General features: G+C 42.2%; 1 protein-coding gene across 3 annotated transcripts; it reads left to right on the top strand.

Annotated features, from left to right (window-relative positions):
• The first annotated feature begins 3,047 nt into the window (after positions 1-3,047).
• On the top strand, positions 3,048-17,212 carry LOC115390877 (UDP-GlcNAc:betaGal beta-1,3-N-acetylglucosaminyltransferase-like protein 1). Of its 3 annotated transcripts, XM_030094917.1 has the most exons (12): positions 6,100-6,403; positions 6,751-6,867; positions 7,372-7,471; positions 8,606-8,670; positions 9,491-9,556; positions 10,154-10,249; positions 13,619-13,714; positions 13,849-13,973; positions 15,396-15,531; positions 15,609-15,677; positions 15,797-15,871; positions 16,943-17,212. In XM_030094917.1, the coding sequence occupies exons 1-12, from the start codon at positions 6,305-6,307 to the stop codon at positions 17,021-17,023; spliced, it is 1,125 nt and encodes a 374-aa protein (XP_029950777.1). In that variant the 5' UTR covers positions 6,100-6,304; the 3' UTR covers positions 17,024-17,212. The 3 variants fall into 3 exon arrangements, with proteins under 3 accessions (XP_029950778.1, XP_029950777.1, XP_029950776.1); XM_030094918.1 differs by lacking the exon at positions 6,100-6,403 and adding an exon at positions 3,048-3,172 and having other exon boundaries at positions 15,797-17,212; XM_030094916.1 differs by having other exon boundaries at positions 15,797-17,212.
• Positions 17,213-18,517: the final 1,305 nt, after the last annotated feature.

Genomic DNA, 18,517 nt, shown 5'->3' with positions numbered 1-18,517 from the left:
ATAGATGATAATCTAATGTAGTGTGTAGTTTAAGGAATAAGAGAATCGGAGATAGTTGAGAGGAGAAAAGATATTTTGTCATCACTGCACTGAACCTGGACTTGAATGTGAAATGCCTGCCGATAGACACACACAGGCTTAGTACATATGTATTTAATAGAATGATACTGCTATATTATGAAGTATTATACCAATAAATGGATGGTGTTTGCATCGATTGTGTTGATTGATGAATCTCCCGTCCTTCTATCCCTGCATCTGTCATCTGTACTGCTTCATCTCACAAAGGGCCACGACGGGCTGAAGACAGTCTCAGCTAGCAAGTGTGTGAAGACAAACCAGCAGTGTGTGGCATGGAAGACAGGGAGACACCTCCAGCAAGACAAAGGGGGATTCTGCTGAACCTCGCACGCTTGGTGGAGGGCAATGAGCTACACCTTCTCAACCATTCATCTTCTATACTGCTGCAATCAGGAGATCAGACAGCAGCTCTTTTTTAAAAAAAATGGCATTAGCAGAGCTGTATATTAATTGGTTAAAACACACATTTTTACACACAATCATATTCATGCAAATTTAGAATCAACAATCAACTTCAACTGGAGTGATTCACGCTGACGAAGACCATCATCAATTTCAAAAATCTGTTGTTGATCTCCATAGATCGGTATAGTTATTGTTGCCTCCAGGAAGATTCTTCCTCCACTTCATAGAAATATTAAACATTGTCTAAAACACTCTTGGTAAATCATACTTCTGAATATCCTCCTGTAGTTAAACACCAATGTTGATATTTCTTGATGTCCTTGTTGTTCGTCACAGATATTCTTTGGAGCTTCAAGTCAAATGAAATCACAGTTGTTTAGATCATCCATCCGTCAGAAGTGCTTTATTTGGTCTTCTCTTCATTTTATTGTGATTTGTTTTTCTTCCCCACTCATCGCTGTCATCAGAGGCGGAGCATTCTCGACAGGCCCTTATGACAGTAACTTTACCATTCAAACAATACCTCATGCTACCATCAAACAACACACTAATGCTCACTTTTATTGAGCCAAGCAAACCTATATGCCTCAGAAAGCAGAATAAAGTCACAAGCCAGTTCACAAACTTGTTCTGAAGAACAAATACACATATGCACGCACACACACATGCACACACACATACACACAAATGCAGCCTGAACAGGTGTCAATCTCAGAGCGTCCGCTGTCCATGGTGCTGAAAACTCAGCTAAAAAGTCACTGGCTTAATCTGTACCATCTTTGATACAGCTTAAATATAAAATGAACACAGCTGGTCTAAAATTACACAATCTATTCAGATAGATATAGACATATCTTTTGGAATTCACGTATATTAGAAAAAAAATAGACTCGGCGGTCTCTTGTACACAAGGCAAATTCAAATAGCCAGGTTTTTAAGACCACAGCATTCTGATAAAGATAATATTTTTGAAGGTTTCACTGACTCACCAGTGGCTCTGATGTTAGGTTTTGGGTAGTACCGCTAGCGGCTAGCATAGTGTTTAGCATACTGTTTCACTTCCCTCCAAAGAGTTCAGATCAAGTGCAAAAGAAAAAAACTGGTTCATGCCGCACAGCCAATCAGCGCTGGCTCACAGCTCTGATGCATTCATGGACAGTCGTAATGTAAGAATTGGTAAATTGGAGCCCACAATCATATGCGTATACCTTCCGCCACACACTGCACATTTTATTATAATAATTTATTTCCGATTAAATGTGAACACATCACATGAAACGGGGCCCTATGACCTTGTGGGCCCTGGGGCCACTGCCCCCTTGCCCCCACTCTGGCTCCACTACAGGCTGTCATTGTTTTCACCCTTTGAGGTCAGTGTATCCGGCAGCATGAGGGACAGTGTTGTACTGTGTTTTACACCCACTAGATGGTGGTGTGATCACAGTGTAAATGTTATTTCATCCATCCATCTTGCAGCCCTCTGGCAGCAGTCCCAGCTGTCCACCCTGCTCAGGTCACCAGTCCACCACCACGGGGCAGAAACGGACACACACTCACACCGAGAGGCAGTTTAGAGTCAAATACATGTTTCTGACGGGAGGGACTCTGAGAAAAACCTGCACACACAAGGCCACCAAGACCCAACCCAGACTCAAGCCAAGGATACCTCCCTGTGAAATGAGCATGCTGGCCACTGCACCGTCACCGAGCCAAGATCACTGGGTTCATCTGTATTTAATTATTTACTAAATCCAATTATTCTAATAATAGGAAGATAAATTGCAAATTAATTAACTTACTAACTTACTGACTTTTCTTGGAAGAGCCTTTTCAGTGTTTGATAAGATGAATCATTTTCTGAAGCAGGTACATCACAGAGAAGCCCATTAAGAAACCAAAGCCTTCCTCATACTACAACTTAAGTGAATGAAGCTGGAATATATTAATGGGGAAGATCCCCGAGGTTCCCTGTATCGAGTTTCACACAGAAAGGTTTTTGCTCCCAGCATGAAATGAAAGAAGAAGAAGTAATATTTCTATGTTTAGGCGCAGCTGCCATAAAGGAAATAAAAGAGGCTTTTCCCTGTCAGCAAGCCAGCTTTATATGTGATTCTCATCTGTGTGTGTGTGTGTGTGTGTGTGTGTGACTGCATGTATTCCTTCACAACATAAACTCCAGCAGCCACAAACACTCAAAAGGTCAAATATCAGCTATTCCCAGAGTGAAACCAAATGAATCTAGGAAATCCAATCAAGGCTGTACACCAAGGCACACTTCCACACTTATCTCCGTTCGAATGCCTGGCATTTCAGTCCAAACAAAATCAAGTGCAGTGAGATCGCAGGTCCAAACAGCTGCAGCCTCGACCTCCTGATGCCATAAATCAACGGCTGCGCACATCTGATATGCAGCATTGCCATGTGGTGTTGATTTGGTGAAGGAAGGGAGGTAAACAGGCGGCAGTGACGGATTGTGGGAACAGTTGTGAGAGCAAGCGGAGACTACTTTCTATTGCTGTATAACTCAGGCTAGTTAAGAGGGAGAAAGGGACACAGATTTACGTAATAAAACTGAATTCTGTTGAATGTAGAGCCAAATTCAAGCTACAAACATACTTGCAAAAAGATTCAGAACAGACTGCCGGGTCTACATCAGGGATGGAGCAAGAAAAATGCTGGGCTCTGGGTATGTTCATTTTTCCTTTAAGATTTCTGAAAAGAAGTTTGTCATAAAAAAAAAAAAAAAAAAAATTAGGTATCTTATAATGAGTCAGTTTATCAAAACTAAGACCTTTAAACCTGAATTTTCAGCAATAAACTTCATGCATGTAGAGTGGCACAAGCAATTTACATGCTATAGAACCCCATAATACTTTCTCACTGTAATTCTAAAGAGACAAAAGCTGAAATCAGCAGGTCTATTTCACTAATTATTATTAGTTTATGCAATTACATATTAATCAAAGATGCCAAGTCACTTATACTCACATCTAAATTGGAGTGACCACCTATGAGGCTTATCTTTTGTTTGTAGCAGAAATATGGCAATAAACAGAAATATGTATAGAAAAAAACTATTGATTGTTTTATTGAAACAATCACATTTATCGAACAATTAAAAAAGTGTAAGAGAAACAGTGGAACTCTGCATTGGCACTTGTTTACGCGTCTTCGATTTGTGCTCGACACAGATTAATTCAATGCAAGGTCATTTATAAGGTACACTATACTAATTCAAAATTAGCCAAGATCTATCCCTCGGTAAAAGACGAGTGCAGCCGTTGCCACCTTTCTCCTGCTGATCATTCGCACATGTTCTGGGCATGTCCAAACTTGCAACAGTATTGGGCAGAAATATTTAATACACTGAGTGAGGCATATGGGTTTTATGTTACGCCCAACCCTATCTCTGCGATTTTTGGTGTCTCCCCTTCCTCAGATCTGCCAAAAGCTTTAAAGCGGGCTATATCATTTACCACACTCTTGGCTCGAAGATTAATTTTACTCAATTGGAAGGTTTCCCATTCCCCTTCACATGTCCGATGGATACGTGAGGTGCTTTATAATCTTAAAATTGAAAAGCTGAGGTTCTCTATCAGAGGCTCAATCAAGGCATTTCATGCCACTTGGGGCCCTTTTCTGCGGTACTTTGATTCTCTAAATTTTCCTCAGAATATCGATTAAACAACATGAGAGGATGGGGGAGGGACTGTGGTATTAGGCTAAGCTGAAATTGAACTCTTAAGGTTTCTCTCTTATCTATGTACTATATTGGTATGTTTATTTATTATTATTATTTTTTTTTTATTCTTATTTATTTATTTATTTATTTAATTTTATTTATTTATTTTTGGCCTGTGGGTTGGGTGGGTGGATGGGGATGGGTGTTGACAGACATCATTTTTTATTTTATCCTGCCTTTCATGAACCGATATACTGTCTGTTTTGTTCATTGAAAATGTTCCATAAATAAAATTGAAAAAAAAAAAAAAAAAAAAAAAAGTGTAAGAGAGACAGGTTACAATAGTGAAACAAGCTTTAGCACAAAATCACAATATGGCAGTTGCAGACTACATGTGAAGACCTACATGACGTTTCCAATTAAGAGCATCTGGCTTTGGCTTTGGATCCTCAACAGCAATTAGTATTTTAAAATGTGAAACGTGGTGGAGTGTGTTTATAGCTCTGCGACAGAGAATGAATCCTTCCACACTCTCAAACTAATGGTGTTTCGATTACACATGCAACAATTAATCTACAAGCCAATCACTAATATGTGGTTTACATCACAGCTCCAGCACACACACACAAAAAACTGCCCTGAGGATAAGTGATTTGTTTGAAAGAACAATAACACAACCCAACCCTACTTGTTTTTCCTTGTAAGTCCAACACAGTGAATCATTATCCCACACATGACTGCACATACAGTGAAGCACTCTCTTTCCATCTGTTCTGTTTTCCAGGTGTGTGTGTGTGTGTGTGTGTGTGTGTGTGTGTGTGTGTGTGTGTGTGTGTGTGTGTGTGTGTGTGTGAGTGTGAACAGATTTTCTCTGGATTCCACAAATCATCCACCAAACTATAACTATTTTCCCATCTTGGCCAGAGTCTGTTGAGTACCTGAATTTTTGGTCTCCTGCAGTGAGGCAGGCATCCAATTTATGAAATTATTCAAAGCAATAAATTAAACTCTGTTTTATGGTTCTGCTGCTGCAGATCCACGAAATGTGATCAGTTTATAAGAAGAAATAACTTGGATATATTTATAATCACACTGTGGATTCATTACAGCAATTTATGAGCTACTTCCTCTTTGTACACCAGTTGGACTTTGTATGTTTGTGTGTGTACGCTAAAAAAAAAAAAAAATCCGTACCTTACTAAAACTATCTGCAGACCAACAGTTTATGGAGTGGATAAGCAGGTAAGATAAGCAGCTTATGTGTATCCAGGTTTTAGTAGTTTCTCTGGAAACTAATAAAAAGTGAACAGGTTGAGGTTTAAGACAATTCAACAATCATGTTGGATTAGTATACATCAGAATTACATAAATTACTTTGTTACTCAAGATTTTTGTTTCCAAAAAGTGCCTGAAAAACTGACCCTACCCATAACCCTAACTTTAAAATACAAATTAGTGTGTGTTCTATGCCTTTAATCATAAATCTTTGAACATCTCAGTGAATCACTTCTGGGATATTGAATTTCAGTCATTGATTAAAAAAGTGTTTATGAAGCAATGTACATAAATGAATATTTTTAGCAGCTTTCTTATTATTTGAATCTCCAAATTTTTATACATTATTTGGTTTCCTTTTCAAAAACAATAAAAGGAGGCTTTGTGTTACTACAATTATCCTTATGAATATGGTATTTTCCAAAAAAGATTAATAATCTATCGAATGTTGCTGGTTTTCCCTGTTTGCAGGACGGGAGAAAGTCTCCAGGGTATTTTAATATGACGTCATGCTTCTGGGTGATCGACACCAGTGTGAACCAATCAGACACACGTCCGTGTTTTGCAATTGGCCAATCAGCACCAGAGCCTCGTTGTTTGCGGAAGTGATTGCACACTGGAAATTCAGCTCAACATAATTTCATGGACTTACCAAACCCACACCGTGACCGTCTCTGAAATCTACAACACACTGTTTACAAGATGTGGTTTCTTGAATGTCGGAGTGAAAAGCGCAACAAAATGAATGTTTAGAGACGAATCTATCCACGTGCGTCCCGCGTGCCTCACTGGTGTTGCTGCTATCTGCAGCGTTCCTCCACAGCCTGATATTCAGTTTACAGACTGCTGTAGAGGGAGAACATGGACGGGAATCCTCCAAAGCGGCTCCGCGTTGCAGAAGAGCATCACACATTTACAGATGGTGTCGAGAAGGAGGCGGAAGAGGGCGCAGTGGACGTGGTGGGTGATGGATGACAGAGAGAGAGAGAGAGAGAGAGAGAGAGAGAGAGAGAGAGAGATTGGCTGTGTAAATTGGCCGATTTGCGCCATCTACTGATTGTGCTGCACAAAAATGGATCCAAAGTTAATTCTTGCGCAGTCTATCGATGTTGTGTCAATGTCAACAGTCCTGTAAATAGTTGAAAGACATTTAACTCTAATTAAGAATCCATTATTTACAAGTCGTATGTACGATATTCCCTCGTCTTATTCACTCACGTGACTTATTTTCTTACTTACTTTCTTACTTACTTATTTTCTTATTATACTACTTATTTGTAAAAGCATTAATACGTAATGTGTTTCAGAGTATCATCATGCCAGTGCACAACGCTTCCTGCTGGCTGGATGAGTGTCTGCAGGCCATCGTCCATCAGGACTTCGCTGGATCAATGGAGCTGTCAGTGTTTGATGATGCCAGCACGGTGGGTTTATTCACAATCTCATCCGTTTTGAAATACGAGGCCTGATTTGTCTTCACTTATCTAAAATCTTCTCATCTATAAAGTTTTTAATGGTCTTGGGCCTGTATACTGTACATATGTCAGGTTTACTAGTAAAATATGAAGCATCCAGACCCCTGATGTCCTCAGGAAGATCTTCTCTGAGTGATCCCAGACTCAGAAGGAACAAGGAAGGTGAACTTTTCTATCAGTTCCTCTCCTCTGCTCCTCATCTGTGGACACTGCTGACACTCTCACCTCTATTAAATCAGGCCTCAAAACACTATTATTTGCTCACGCTTTGTAGATTTCACTGATTTTATAACCTTCATATTTTTACTGTTCATTCTCCTTTTTATGTCTTTCTAAATCACCTTGCTTAATGTATTCCTTTCATTCCTTTGTGCTCTGTGAATCACCTTGTGTCTGAATGGTGCTACAAAATAAATTTGCCTTGCCTTCTGATTTCCTGTTCTTATTGTTTAGGATGACTCCAGGGAAGTGTTGGAGCGTTGGAGGGAGAAACTTGAAGCCAGAGGCGTTTCATTGCTGATATCTGGTCACAGTTCTGCACAACCCAAAGGAGGTTTGTAGACACAGATGAACCATGGGGGCTGAAAGAAAGGCTGATCTGAAAGGTGAAATTGTTCCTTTGGGGGGGGAAATGTGTCATTTTCTGGAGGATTCAACCACATCTAAAAGCTTTGACCTGTTTTGGAGACGGCTCCTCGGCCTATGACACCCTCCTGGTTCAAACAACTGTTGTCAAGTATTGGTAACGTTTATTTTAAGGATGCAAGTGAATGAATTCTCGCCATTGGTTCTGTCTAATATCGATTGATTCACCCTGATTTTTGTATGGTGTCTAAATGCTAGCATGCCCCCATGTGTGAGGGTGCAGTGTCAGTGTAATGTTATCATGTATCTTGTAACAAGCGTTAAAGAAAAGGCACCAGCACGTCTCCTGAAATAGATATCATATCACAAACACGTGCCACTGTTTTCAGTGGTGACACAGCAGGGGAAACCTGAGGAAGAGTCACATCACATTCCTCACCGGCATCTCCAATAATGGAAGAAAACATGCATTTGTATATTAAGAGCCTGAAATTGAAAAACTTGAGTGAGAAAAGAGAAAGAAAGTAAGTACCTAACAGTTCTGGTCCACATGCTAAAGTTTCTCTGAACACCAACCTGGACATGAAATAAATATATGTCATTTAGGATAAGATGTGTTTTTTTTCCAAAGAAGTTGTTTGGTTTGAAAGCTGCAATAATTACCCAGCATTTCTCCTGCAGCGTCGCTGAAGTCAGTTGTGTTTTGAAGCCACTTATCCCAAACTACAAAAACAACCTGAAACTCTGGCCTTTATTATTATAACGAGTGATTACATTGCCCGTTTTAAGGGATGGTTAGGAAAAAGTAGTTATGTAATTTTTTTGCAAAACATAACATAAAAACAGAAGAGATGACCTTGAATATCTGGTAAATAACTGTTATTTTACCCAGAATCATGACATTTAAAGACCATGTTATCCTGTTGGTTCCTCTGTAAATTACATGGTTTTGCCAGATTTTGTTTTCATTGAAAGCACAAAGTACAACTCTTCTCCTGAACACTGAAAATGTTATTTGCACATATCAAAGTATTTAACAGGAGGGAGCATGTCAGTAAATGTAAGATACATGAACATACAATGTGGTTTTTTTGTCTTTCAGTGGGATTTGCAAAGAATAAGGCCATATCTCAGAGCCATGGAGAATACTTATGCTTTCAGGATGCGGTACGTGTGTGTGTGTGTGTGTGTGTGTGTTTCAGTGTCTACATGTCTTATATAACACATACAGCAGTGAATCCAAACAAATTGCGCCTCATTTGTTTGTCCTAATTTACAGTGTATTTCCAGTCTGTGGACGTTCAGCAGCCCAGCCGCTGTTTAGCAGAGCTGCCAGAGAACATTAAAAACGAGCTGAGAGCTGCGTCTGATCTTCGATACATAAACTTTAAACGTGTTCTCAGCTCTGCGTTTGAAGGCTGATTTGTCAGAACTGCAGAGGAAAAGCAGCGGCAGCAGCAGGGTCTTTTTGATGTCTGTGTAGTTTGGTGCTCCGGCTGAATGATGCATGTCACGTTAGCGCGACCAGCTGACTCTGTGGCGTGACGGATCGCTTTCTCAGAAACCGTCCAGCTCTCTTGGCACGCCTGCATTGAGTTACTCATATCCTCTCCAGTCACATCCTTCAGTTTGATCCTCTTCAGCCCCCAATTAACTTCCTTTATTTAACTTGACTCCTTCAGCGCTGCCTTTATTTCTGCTTCTCATTTCTGAATTCCCTGTTAGGCTTATAAGAAATCCCACCAAATACTAAAGCGATATTCCTAGTAACGACTGGCAATATTTAAAAAACATCCCTCAATTAGTTTGCTTAAATCTTTTAACTATTACTTGTTTTCTTTTGAAAGATTTTAATTTTAGATGAATAAAAATGAACTAAGCTCATGCATAGGTTTTGAATATTTTATGCATGTGAAATTTGTATTATATCATTTTTTTTAAATTTTCGACATACTTTTGTTTGAAGGCATATTTTTCTTTGCTTCAGGATGACATTATGATGCCAGAAAGGGTTCGCCTGCAGTACGATGCATCTCTCCTCCACAAAAACTCCGTAAGTCCTCACTTTGTACTTATTCCCTTCCTTCCCTCGCCTTCATGGCCTCCTCCTCTCCTCTCCTCTCCCTCTTCTCTCTTCTGCTCTCCCCCGTCTCTTCTTTCTCTCTGCGAAATGTCTCGCTCAAAATAAAGAATATTCACGTTTTGTTTTGCTGCGTGTGAAACCTTTCGCGCAGTTGGCGTGCGGCACAGTGCGAGTATCCGGTGTTGATGCTTTCTTTGGCCCCCCGTGTCAGAGGTCAAAGGTTGTGTGTGTGAAGGAAATGAGAGAGACAGCATGGAGACAGCAGGCTTACTGCCCTGCACAAACAACCTGCCGCTTTCTGTCTTCCTCCGATGACTGATAAATGGAATAACTTTGATAACAAACTGATTTTATCTTCCTTTTTTTTTTCTTTTTACATTTTCTAACCTTTTTATATGTAAATGCCGCTTTATGAAACCTGGCTGCAGGTTCACCCTCTCACATGGTTCTGTGCTGCTGCACAGAGAAAAATATGTTTATTTTCTTGGATATGGCTTCAAATGATTCCACTGTTGCTCCAAAAGAAAACGTGTCGCCTGATAAGAGGATGTGTGTTCTTCGTGATAGCTGATCGGCTGCAGAGTCCGGCGGCTGCCGGAAGGATCCACCGAGCGCTACACCCGCTGGATCAACACGCTCACGCAGGAGCAGCTCATCACGCAGGTAGGTCCACACAGGCCGGCGTGCGCTTCGGTGCGGACGGGTTTGTTTTCGCGCACGCGTCCGTGTCGGACTGAAACAGGATGCGTACCTGGCGTCCACAGTTTCCACGGAAATGTGGCGGCGGGCTGCAGGCGGAGCGGCCGCGCCTCTCCTGACCTCTCTGTCCGTCACCGTCACGGCACAGGAAACAGGTCGTTTATGGTTAAAGCAGCTGGGAGTTAAAGGGTAATATGACAGAGAGAGAGAGAAAAAAAAACACTGGTTGTTCTCTGAAGGCTGTTTCTTTTCCAAACCGTCCTTCAGCAGAGATTTAGATTTACAGCGCCACCGTCTGAACTTTACCAATGAATAAAACTTGCCGCCTAATGCAGTCCATCAACTACGTGGAGGTATTATGAAGAGGTAGTCAGTGTTATTCATGGGGTCAGTAGCCATAATATTATGGCTGATCGGTGGGGAACGCTGATGAATCCCATCACAAACACATCCGTCTCAATCATTTCTGGAATCTCCTCAATGTTTCTTTTGACAGAAGTTTTTATTTCAACTAAATAGCTCAACACTGATGTTTCTGCAGCAGATGGTAAAATAAATCAGACTTGCTGCAGAGTTACACTGAGAGGTGACAGCGAGGTTTGCGTGAACCAGTGAAAATCTAAACAGATTTCAGCATCGTTCTCAAATCCTACACTGATAAATGAGCCAACGCCGAGGAAACGAGCTCCTGGGAGGTGTGCCTGTTTATGCAGGGATGGACGTCTGCTGTTTCTGACTGAGCGAAAACAAGCCGGTCACCAAGGATACAAGACGACCTGGACTCCGTCTGTCTCACTCACTGTGTTCTGGTGGAGTCTGCAGTCCTGAGCAGACATTCCTGAATATTTATATGATATTAAGTTTCATGGAGCATGGGAGTGAGAGCATACATGGATTCTGCAGACTTCATCTCCCCTCATTTTGCTTCCAGCTCTTGGGTTTTTTTTTTTTCTCCACTTTATATGCTCCAACCTTCCTTTCTGAGTGAAGTAAGAAAACGAAGAAAACAGTTGCTCTAACTGGTTTCCAGCAGAGATTTCCGAATGCTGCTGCTGCTGCTGCTGGTTTCACTTGAGAGCTCATCTGTGGGACATTAGGCATGGTTATCCAAACCTTCCTCTGCCCCACCGACCACTCGCGTCCCTCGCTGGCTCCGCTCGGCGCCGTTTTCCCAGAACTCACTCTGCTTCCACTTATTCATGCTTACATCTGCAAAACGCTGCAGCGTTACGACAGCGGGCCGGAGAGATGTATGATAGAGGACAACACCCACACACACACACACACACACACACACACACACGAGATTGTGTCCAGCTGCTTTTCTGGTTGAATCCAGATGTTTTGCACAATTGTCCTCATCTGCAGTGCATTTCAGTCATGCAGTATTATTATACACACACATAATGTGAAACGGAGTGATGTAGTTTGGAAGAAGCTCAACCTGGAATGACCCTCAGAGTCAAAATGCACAAACATTGCCATAACAACACCACTTAAACACACACACACACACACACACACACACACACACACACACAGAGGACAGGAACAACGGGAGGTGGAGAGGAAGTCAGAGGGGAGGCTGGGTACTTGTGGAACAAATGATCCAGGAGCTGAATCTGTTGCAGGGAGTGGAACTCGGGGGCCACGATGTGCTTCGAGTGTAATTCGGAGTTCGAATTCAAAGAGAAGGAGAAAACCAAAACAACGTCGTTAGTCAGACATCATAAGCACGAGGCTGGAAATGTGTATCCTTCCCCTGCACACTTCAGGAAGCGCACACTCCTGTGAGGGAGCGCATGCCACTGCACTCTGGGGCCTCCTTTATTTATTCCAGGATTAGATGGAATCGCTTCCTCATTGGTCTGTTTGTCTCTTGAAGTCAAACGAAAACTTTCAGCCGAATCCTTCGGTTGACGTTGATGTTATGAGCTCTAACCGTCACCGACATGAAAACACTTGTTTCCGTCAGTGTGTAATGAGAAGAGCTTGTTGGGGGGGGGGGGGGGGGGGGGGACCGTCCTCTGTTCCAAGTCTGCTTAATCATTTCCACCACAGAAGGATGGCACTCATCTCCCCTTCAGAGTTAATAAGTCTGCTTCATTTCCAGACCACATAAATGTGTTCTTGGAAAAAAAAAAAAAAAACACGATCTCAAGCTGACAACTCTCATGTTATTTTCATGAAATTAATTGCTGAACCTACACAGCAGTTTCTCAAATTGGACCTCATTGATACAGAGCAGGAGTATCAAACGTATGGCCCGCGGGCCAGAACCGGCCCAACAGGGAGTTCTGTCTGGCTGCAAGGTGAAATTCCCCAGCTGGAGAGATTTTGACATTAACTGTAATATTTGACCACCAGGGGCGCATAATTTGCAGTGAGCAGGATTCCTGCACAGACTTAGAGATGTGTTGGCATTAAAGGTGCATTAAGGAGTTTTTCAACTTTAAAAATACTTATTTTCCACCATAAATATGTTACACATTTTTAATGATGTGTAAAATGTGTCCTGACATATTCATTGCAAGTACCTGTAACAGCGCTAAATTGTCACTTGAAAGTTGCAGTGCCGGTCCGGCACCAGAATATTTTTGGGGAGAATTTGAAAGGAATGACGTAATGCACGCTCCGGCTGGTTAGGTTTCATTTTGTCCGCCATTACTCCGCCAGATGCTTAGTGAGCAACAACTGAGCAGGATCTTCCAGAAAGTAAGAAGAGACTGGCTTCTAGCACTGCCACAGCTCCACACAGACTCCACCAGGTAAAAGAAACTTAAATCTTACTCGAGCGCTACTAAAAGAGCGAGGAAGGAGTCCCCCTCTTCCGTGCACGCGAACCACAGGCACGAGTTTTTCACTAAGCTGCATTACGCCCAAGGCCTGCAGGGGGTGCTGTTTTGCATAAAACGTGCAAACTCCTTAATGCACCTTTAATGATTAATTTCTATATTTTGACAACTTATTCAAAATGAATGAATGAAGGTTTTTATTCTGACCATAGTACAAACAAGCCAGCTGTATTTTTTGAGTTCCAGCTGCGTGTGGTCAGATATTTTACACCTTTGAAGATGTAAACACTCTAATAAACATCTACTGTGATTTTTTTTTTTAATTGTTATGCATGTGTGGTGGTAAATTGACTGAATTTGACTGTAAGTCCTGTGTTTTATTCAAATGTGACATTTGTCTCATGCTGAAAAGAAGACAGTTCTTTAAATGATGGATTTCTTAATGATGCATTAATACTCTCAAAGGCACACAGACAAATCCTCCTGTGTGCTGATGAAGCGTTTGATGCAGAAAAGTGTTTGTGTTTTGGGGTTTCAGGTTTTTACCTCTCATGGGCCCACAGTCATCATGCCCACGTGGTTCTGCTCCAGAAAATGGTTCCAGGAGGTTGGATCATTCGATGAGGGAGGAAAGGTGAGGTTTCCACTCAGAGTATTCAGCAGACTCAGTCCGAATGTGTCCAAAGAAACAACGTCTTGTTTGCCTAAAGTGGTACCTTCTTAATGATCTGAAATGAAGTATTGTATGAACATGGCGTGTGTCTCCAGGGAGTCCCGGAAGATCTGCTCTTCTTCTACCAGAGTCTTCGTCGGGGAGGAGGTCTGACCAGGGTGGACGAGTGCCTGCTGGTTTATCGTTACCATGACAACGCGGCCACTCACTCAGTCACGGAGTGAGTTTTTACTGCGTCGCCTCAGTCTCTGTGACACACACAGCGAGGCTGTATGTCGACGGGACACTGAATTAGAGTCATTTACTGCAGATTTACTTAAAACTACTGGGCCCAAAAATGAAATTATTCACTTAATTATTATTAAGTTAAGTAAGTCTGTAAAATATGAGGTTTTACTTCATGGAAAACACACACACACACACACACACACACACACACACACACACACTTGGACATAGTGATGATCCTCCAACTACCAACAGCTGCCCACAGGCTTCCTGCCACTGTTTCTCACACACACACACACACACACGTTGTGGTAATCTTGAGATTATCCATGTTTTTGGAACTCCGCTCACTTTCCCAGCCTTTCAGTGAAGCTTTTCCACCCGTTTTCTTCTCCGGGAGGAATGTGGAGCATTCGTCCGCTGCTGCTGGGAGAAGGATCTGATCTCGCAGTGAGAAGAGTTTGAGATTGTTGGTGGTGAAGATGACATTCCTGCTGCAGTGTGTGTGTGCTTCTAAATGAACACACCGAAAGGCCTTTCCTGCCGTCACACGCCCACCTTTCATCCCCTCTTTCCTGTTATCCCTCCTGCTTTTCCTTTTTCCTTCCTTCCTCGCGTCCCTCCGCCACTCGTATATCTGCCAGCGTCGACGCACTCCGTCACCGATCTTCCTCCGCTCCGTCTTCATCTGTCATGTTTATTTTTGTAGGCCTATTTTGGGATCTTTCTACTCTCCCACACCTCTTCTCATCCACGCAACTACTTCCTTTCTGTCATCGAACAAAAGCATCGTTTCATCTCTGTGTCATGCAAATAAATGTGATCCAGCCGGCCCTTGAGTTGGGTGAGAAGTGTCTTTTTGAAACATCGTGCCAAAGAAAAACTGAGGCGAGAGGTTTCCTGCTTGTTTAGAAACGTGAGTGGAAGGTATGCGTGTTGTAAATCTCCTCCGTGTTGCCGCCGCGTCTCAGAATCAAAGCCGGCACAGAGAAAGCACCGGGAAGGAGTGTGGAGACCACCCGGGCTCCGCTCTGCGGCTGGATCTGGGTTTGTTTGCAGTGTGAGGCTTGACTCGGTGTAAAGCTCACAGCCAAAGATGAGAGCGTAGCGCTTCCTGTAAAATGACCCAGCATGAGAGTTCAGGTGATTCGGTCTCTGCTCGTTAGGCCTGTATAAATGCAGTGAATACTTCACTTGATACTGGGGCTGGCATTACTTTTCTTTTTGTCCAAGTTACAGTTTTCGTTTGAATTTATTGAATTTGAAGTTCAGCCAGAATATTGACACCAATCATTGACCTCTGAAGAAGACATCGTGTGGTTTATATTGAAAAAGCATCTTGTTACAATAACTCAAAAATCATTGTGATTGTGATCAATACATTAGACACTTCTGATCACCCCTCTGCTCTCAGGGAGACTATCTGGAGGCTGCGGGTGGACTTTCTGCAGGAGCGGGTTCTCAGTCGCTGGGAGAACGTCACCGTATGGAACGCCGGGAAACAGGGCCGGAAGCTGTACCGGAGCCTGAGCGCCACCAATCAGAGGAAGGTTCGTTCTCTGAAGATGTGTTATGTTATACACCTTTCAGCACATGAGTGTAACGTGATGAGCTGTGCTGCGTTCAGGTCAAAGCTTTCTGTGACGTAGATGAGAACAAGATCCACAAAGGCTTCTACACATATGAGGAATCCAAGGTGAGATTACCCAGAAAGCACGTGAGCAGAGGCTGCAGTCTTAAAATCCTGATTAATTCCATTCCATTTAATTACAGTAATTATAAATGGCTGCTCATTCTTCATTGTTTTCCCCCCAGGAACGACCGAAGCCTAAAATCCCCATCCTGCACTACACGGCCGCCGCCGCGCCCTTCATCGTCTGCGTGAAGCTGGTGAGCAGGGAGCTCGTTTCTGACCGTCCGTCCCTCAGGTCTGTTAATGGCCGCTATAACGACATAATGACCCAGGGCGTGTGCCCGGTCAGGACAGCGAGGGAGCCGCCAGGGAGCGGGCGGCAGCCTCCGCTTTGATCACGCCGTCACGTTCACTCGGCGCGTTCGGCGGTTCCAGTTCCATTTTGACTACTGCGCAGCGCTGGCAGCACTCAGAGTCCTTCACGCAGGCTGTGACGGTGGCAGATTCGGTGAGATTAGTGTGTAATAACACACTCACGCCGCTCCAATCTGGCTCCATCACACAGCCAGATTCACATCTACGAACTCCACCTCAGGGCTCGACTAACTGCTCAATTATGGGAACTGCAGACGTAATTAGAGACCTGGACTCAATCAGGAGCTTTCTAACACACACACGCACACGCTCACACACACACACACACACACACACACACACACACACACACACACACACACACACACACACACACACACACCTGGATTCAATCACGCATTTTTTGTGAAATTATATCAAATTATAAACAGCAGATATATTTATTTGAACTTCGCTCGTTGGCTTTGATTGAACCTAATTTTTCTGTAGGTGAGTCTGAATCTCGTCAGTCTTTATGTAACCTCTGGCTTAACTCTGACATATCAAAACACACCCAGCAGAAAGAAGGCCGAGGACAGAAAATTGCCTTCATTACGAAGCCAAATGCCTCAAACTGATGGAAACGTGTCTTTTATCCCAAGAAGCTTCAAGTAATAGCCTTGACTTTTATTTTTTTTAATGGTTTTCAGACAGATGTCTTTTGGATTTTTATTTTCTTTCACTGAAAACACAACTTTCTGATGTGTCTTTGTCAGATTATCAGTACCTTGACTGAGAAACCATGACGGCTGAACATTATCAGCTTTATTTCTGCGGTGTTGCTTCAACAGGAGCCTTGTTCACGCTTCAAACAGAAGTTAACGATCGCTGAAACACTCCACATGGACCCTGCTAAGATTTGAAGTTTGTTGTAATTCCGGTCTCTCTGCGATGTTTTGCTGTCCTCTTTCCAGGACATGACCGGAGGTGTTCTGGAGGCAAATCTCAACTCGCTGCAGCTGAAGGAAGGAATCGATTACTATCATTTCAACTAGCGGGTGGCAGCAGTGATACAGGGAAACACAAAGTGCTCTTTGTTGTACAAAATGCAGAAAATCCTGGATTTTTGTATGAAAAGCATTGTTTTAAATGTAAGTTATAATTTTACAATAAGTTTCCCATTGTATTCATTTTTCACATCAGTATTCGGTGAAGGAGTTTATGGTCATTGTGCATTTATTACAGTCAGGAAGTGCACGGCTTTTAAAGAAAATAAATATTTTTTTTAAAACATTCTGATAATTGGAATTGCATTACTGTGTTACTCATGTCTATAGTTGTTCAATGCAATGTTGAGCAAGGCACATTTATTTCACCAACACTGCCGGTGTGACAGAAGAAGACGATCACGGAGGGCAAATATGAAGATTAAAAAAAAATGTTTTTACTTTGTGGATTTACTGGAACTGAGCTGTACGATCCAGCCATGATTTGCATCTCTTTTTCAGCACTGATCTTTTTTTAGCTGGTTTTATAAATACTGGAAGAAATGACTCCACATTTTGAGAATATCTGCATATTTACCAGCTCCAGGATGTTACCTTGTCATATTAGTTTATTTATAGAAAGTAATTTCAGCACTAATATAAGTGAAGACCCCTCACCATTGATGCTACTGCGCCTCCTCGTGCATCACTGGAGCAGGCAGTAACTCTCACTGTCACTGAAAGAAACCGTCACATTTATTTTCTCTTTCAGTTACCCTATAAAAAAAAATGTTTGCAAATGATTAATCTTGAAGTCTCGAATAAAACCATAAACTGACACGGAGTCGACCCTTTAAGTCACGAGACATCTGAGTTTGTGACTGCTTGCTTCTCCTTTCCGAGCAGGGTGTGATGAAACCTGACCTCACATGGACCTTCCTGCTGGCCGCTGGGTTCTAAATGAAATCTCAAACATTCAATCATTCAGAATCATCACTTTACAAAGAAATTGAAGCTTTGACGATTTGCAGAAGAGGCAGTGTGAGGATATGTTGTCTCTTTTTTTGGGAGGGATTTATTAGTAGCTGATTACAATTAGAAAAAAAAAGCCACACAGCCACAAGAAATTAATCTTTTTTTGTACATTAAAAAGTTGCAGAGCTGCTGTCTGTTTCTGTTTACTTACATTTTGTAGTTTGACTGAAAGGTGGTGAAGTTCAACAATGCAGCAAGTCACACTAAACAAGCTTTAAAGATTCACAACATGGATTTAGATTTAAACTTTTTTAGCATGCAAAAACTACAGTCAGTGAAACATTGTGGAGTCATGTATTTACCATTAAGGGAGGAGGATGACATTCAGACCTCATTTAAATGTTTCTGCATCTTAACAGAAACGTTATTTTCCCTTCAATAAACCCGTCGGAGCCGTTCTGCTGCTGCTCCTTCTCACTGTCATTGCTTCTTGAATCCATTCCATACAGACTTTTGAGCCAAACTAATCATGGTGTCAAAGCAGCTGAACAATAAACCAGTCATTGTTTCATCAAATCAGGACGCAAC

Source organism: Salarias fasciatus, chromosome 6, assembly GCF_902148845.1.
Source record: "Salarias fasciatus chromosome 6, fSalaFa1.1, whole genome shotgun sequence".
Lineage (NCBI taxonomy): Eukaryota > Metazoa > Chordata > Actinopteri > Blenniiformes > Blenniidae > Salarias > Salarias fasciatus.
The sequence above is the reverse complement of the archived record's forward strand: the minus strand, read 5'-3'. Positions and strand labels throughout refer to the sequence as shown.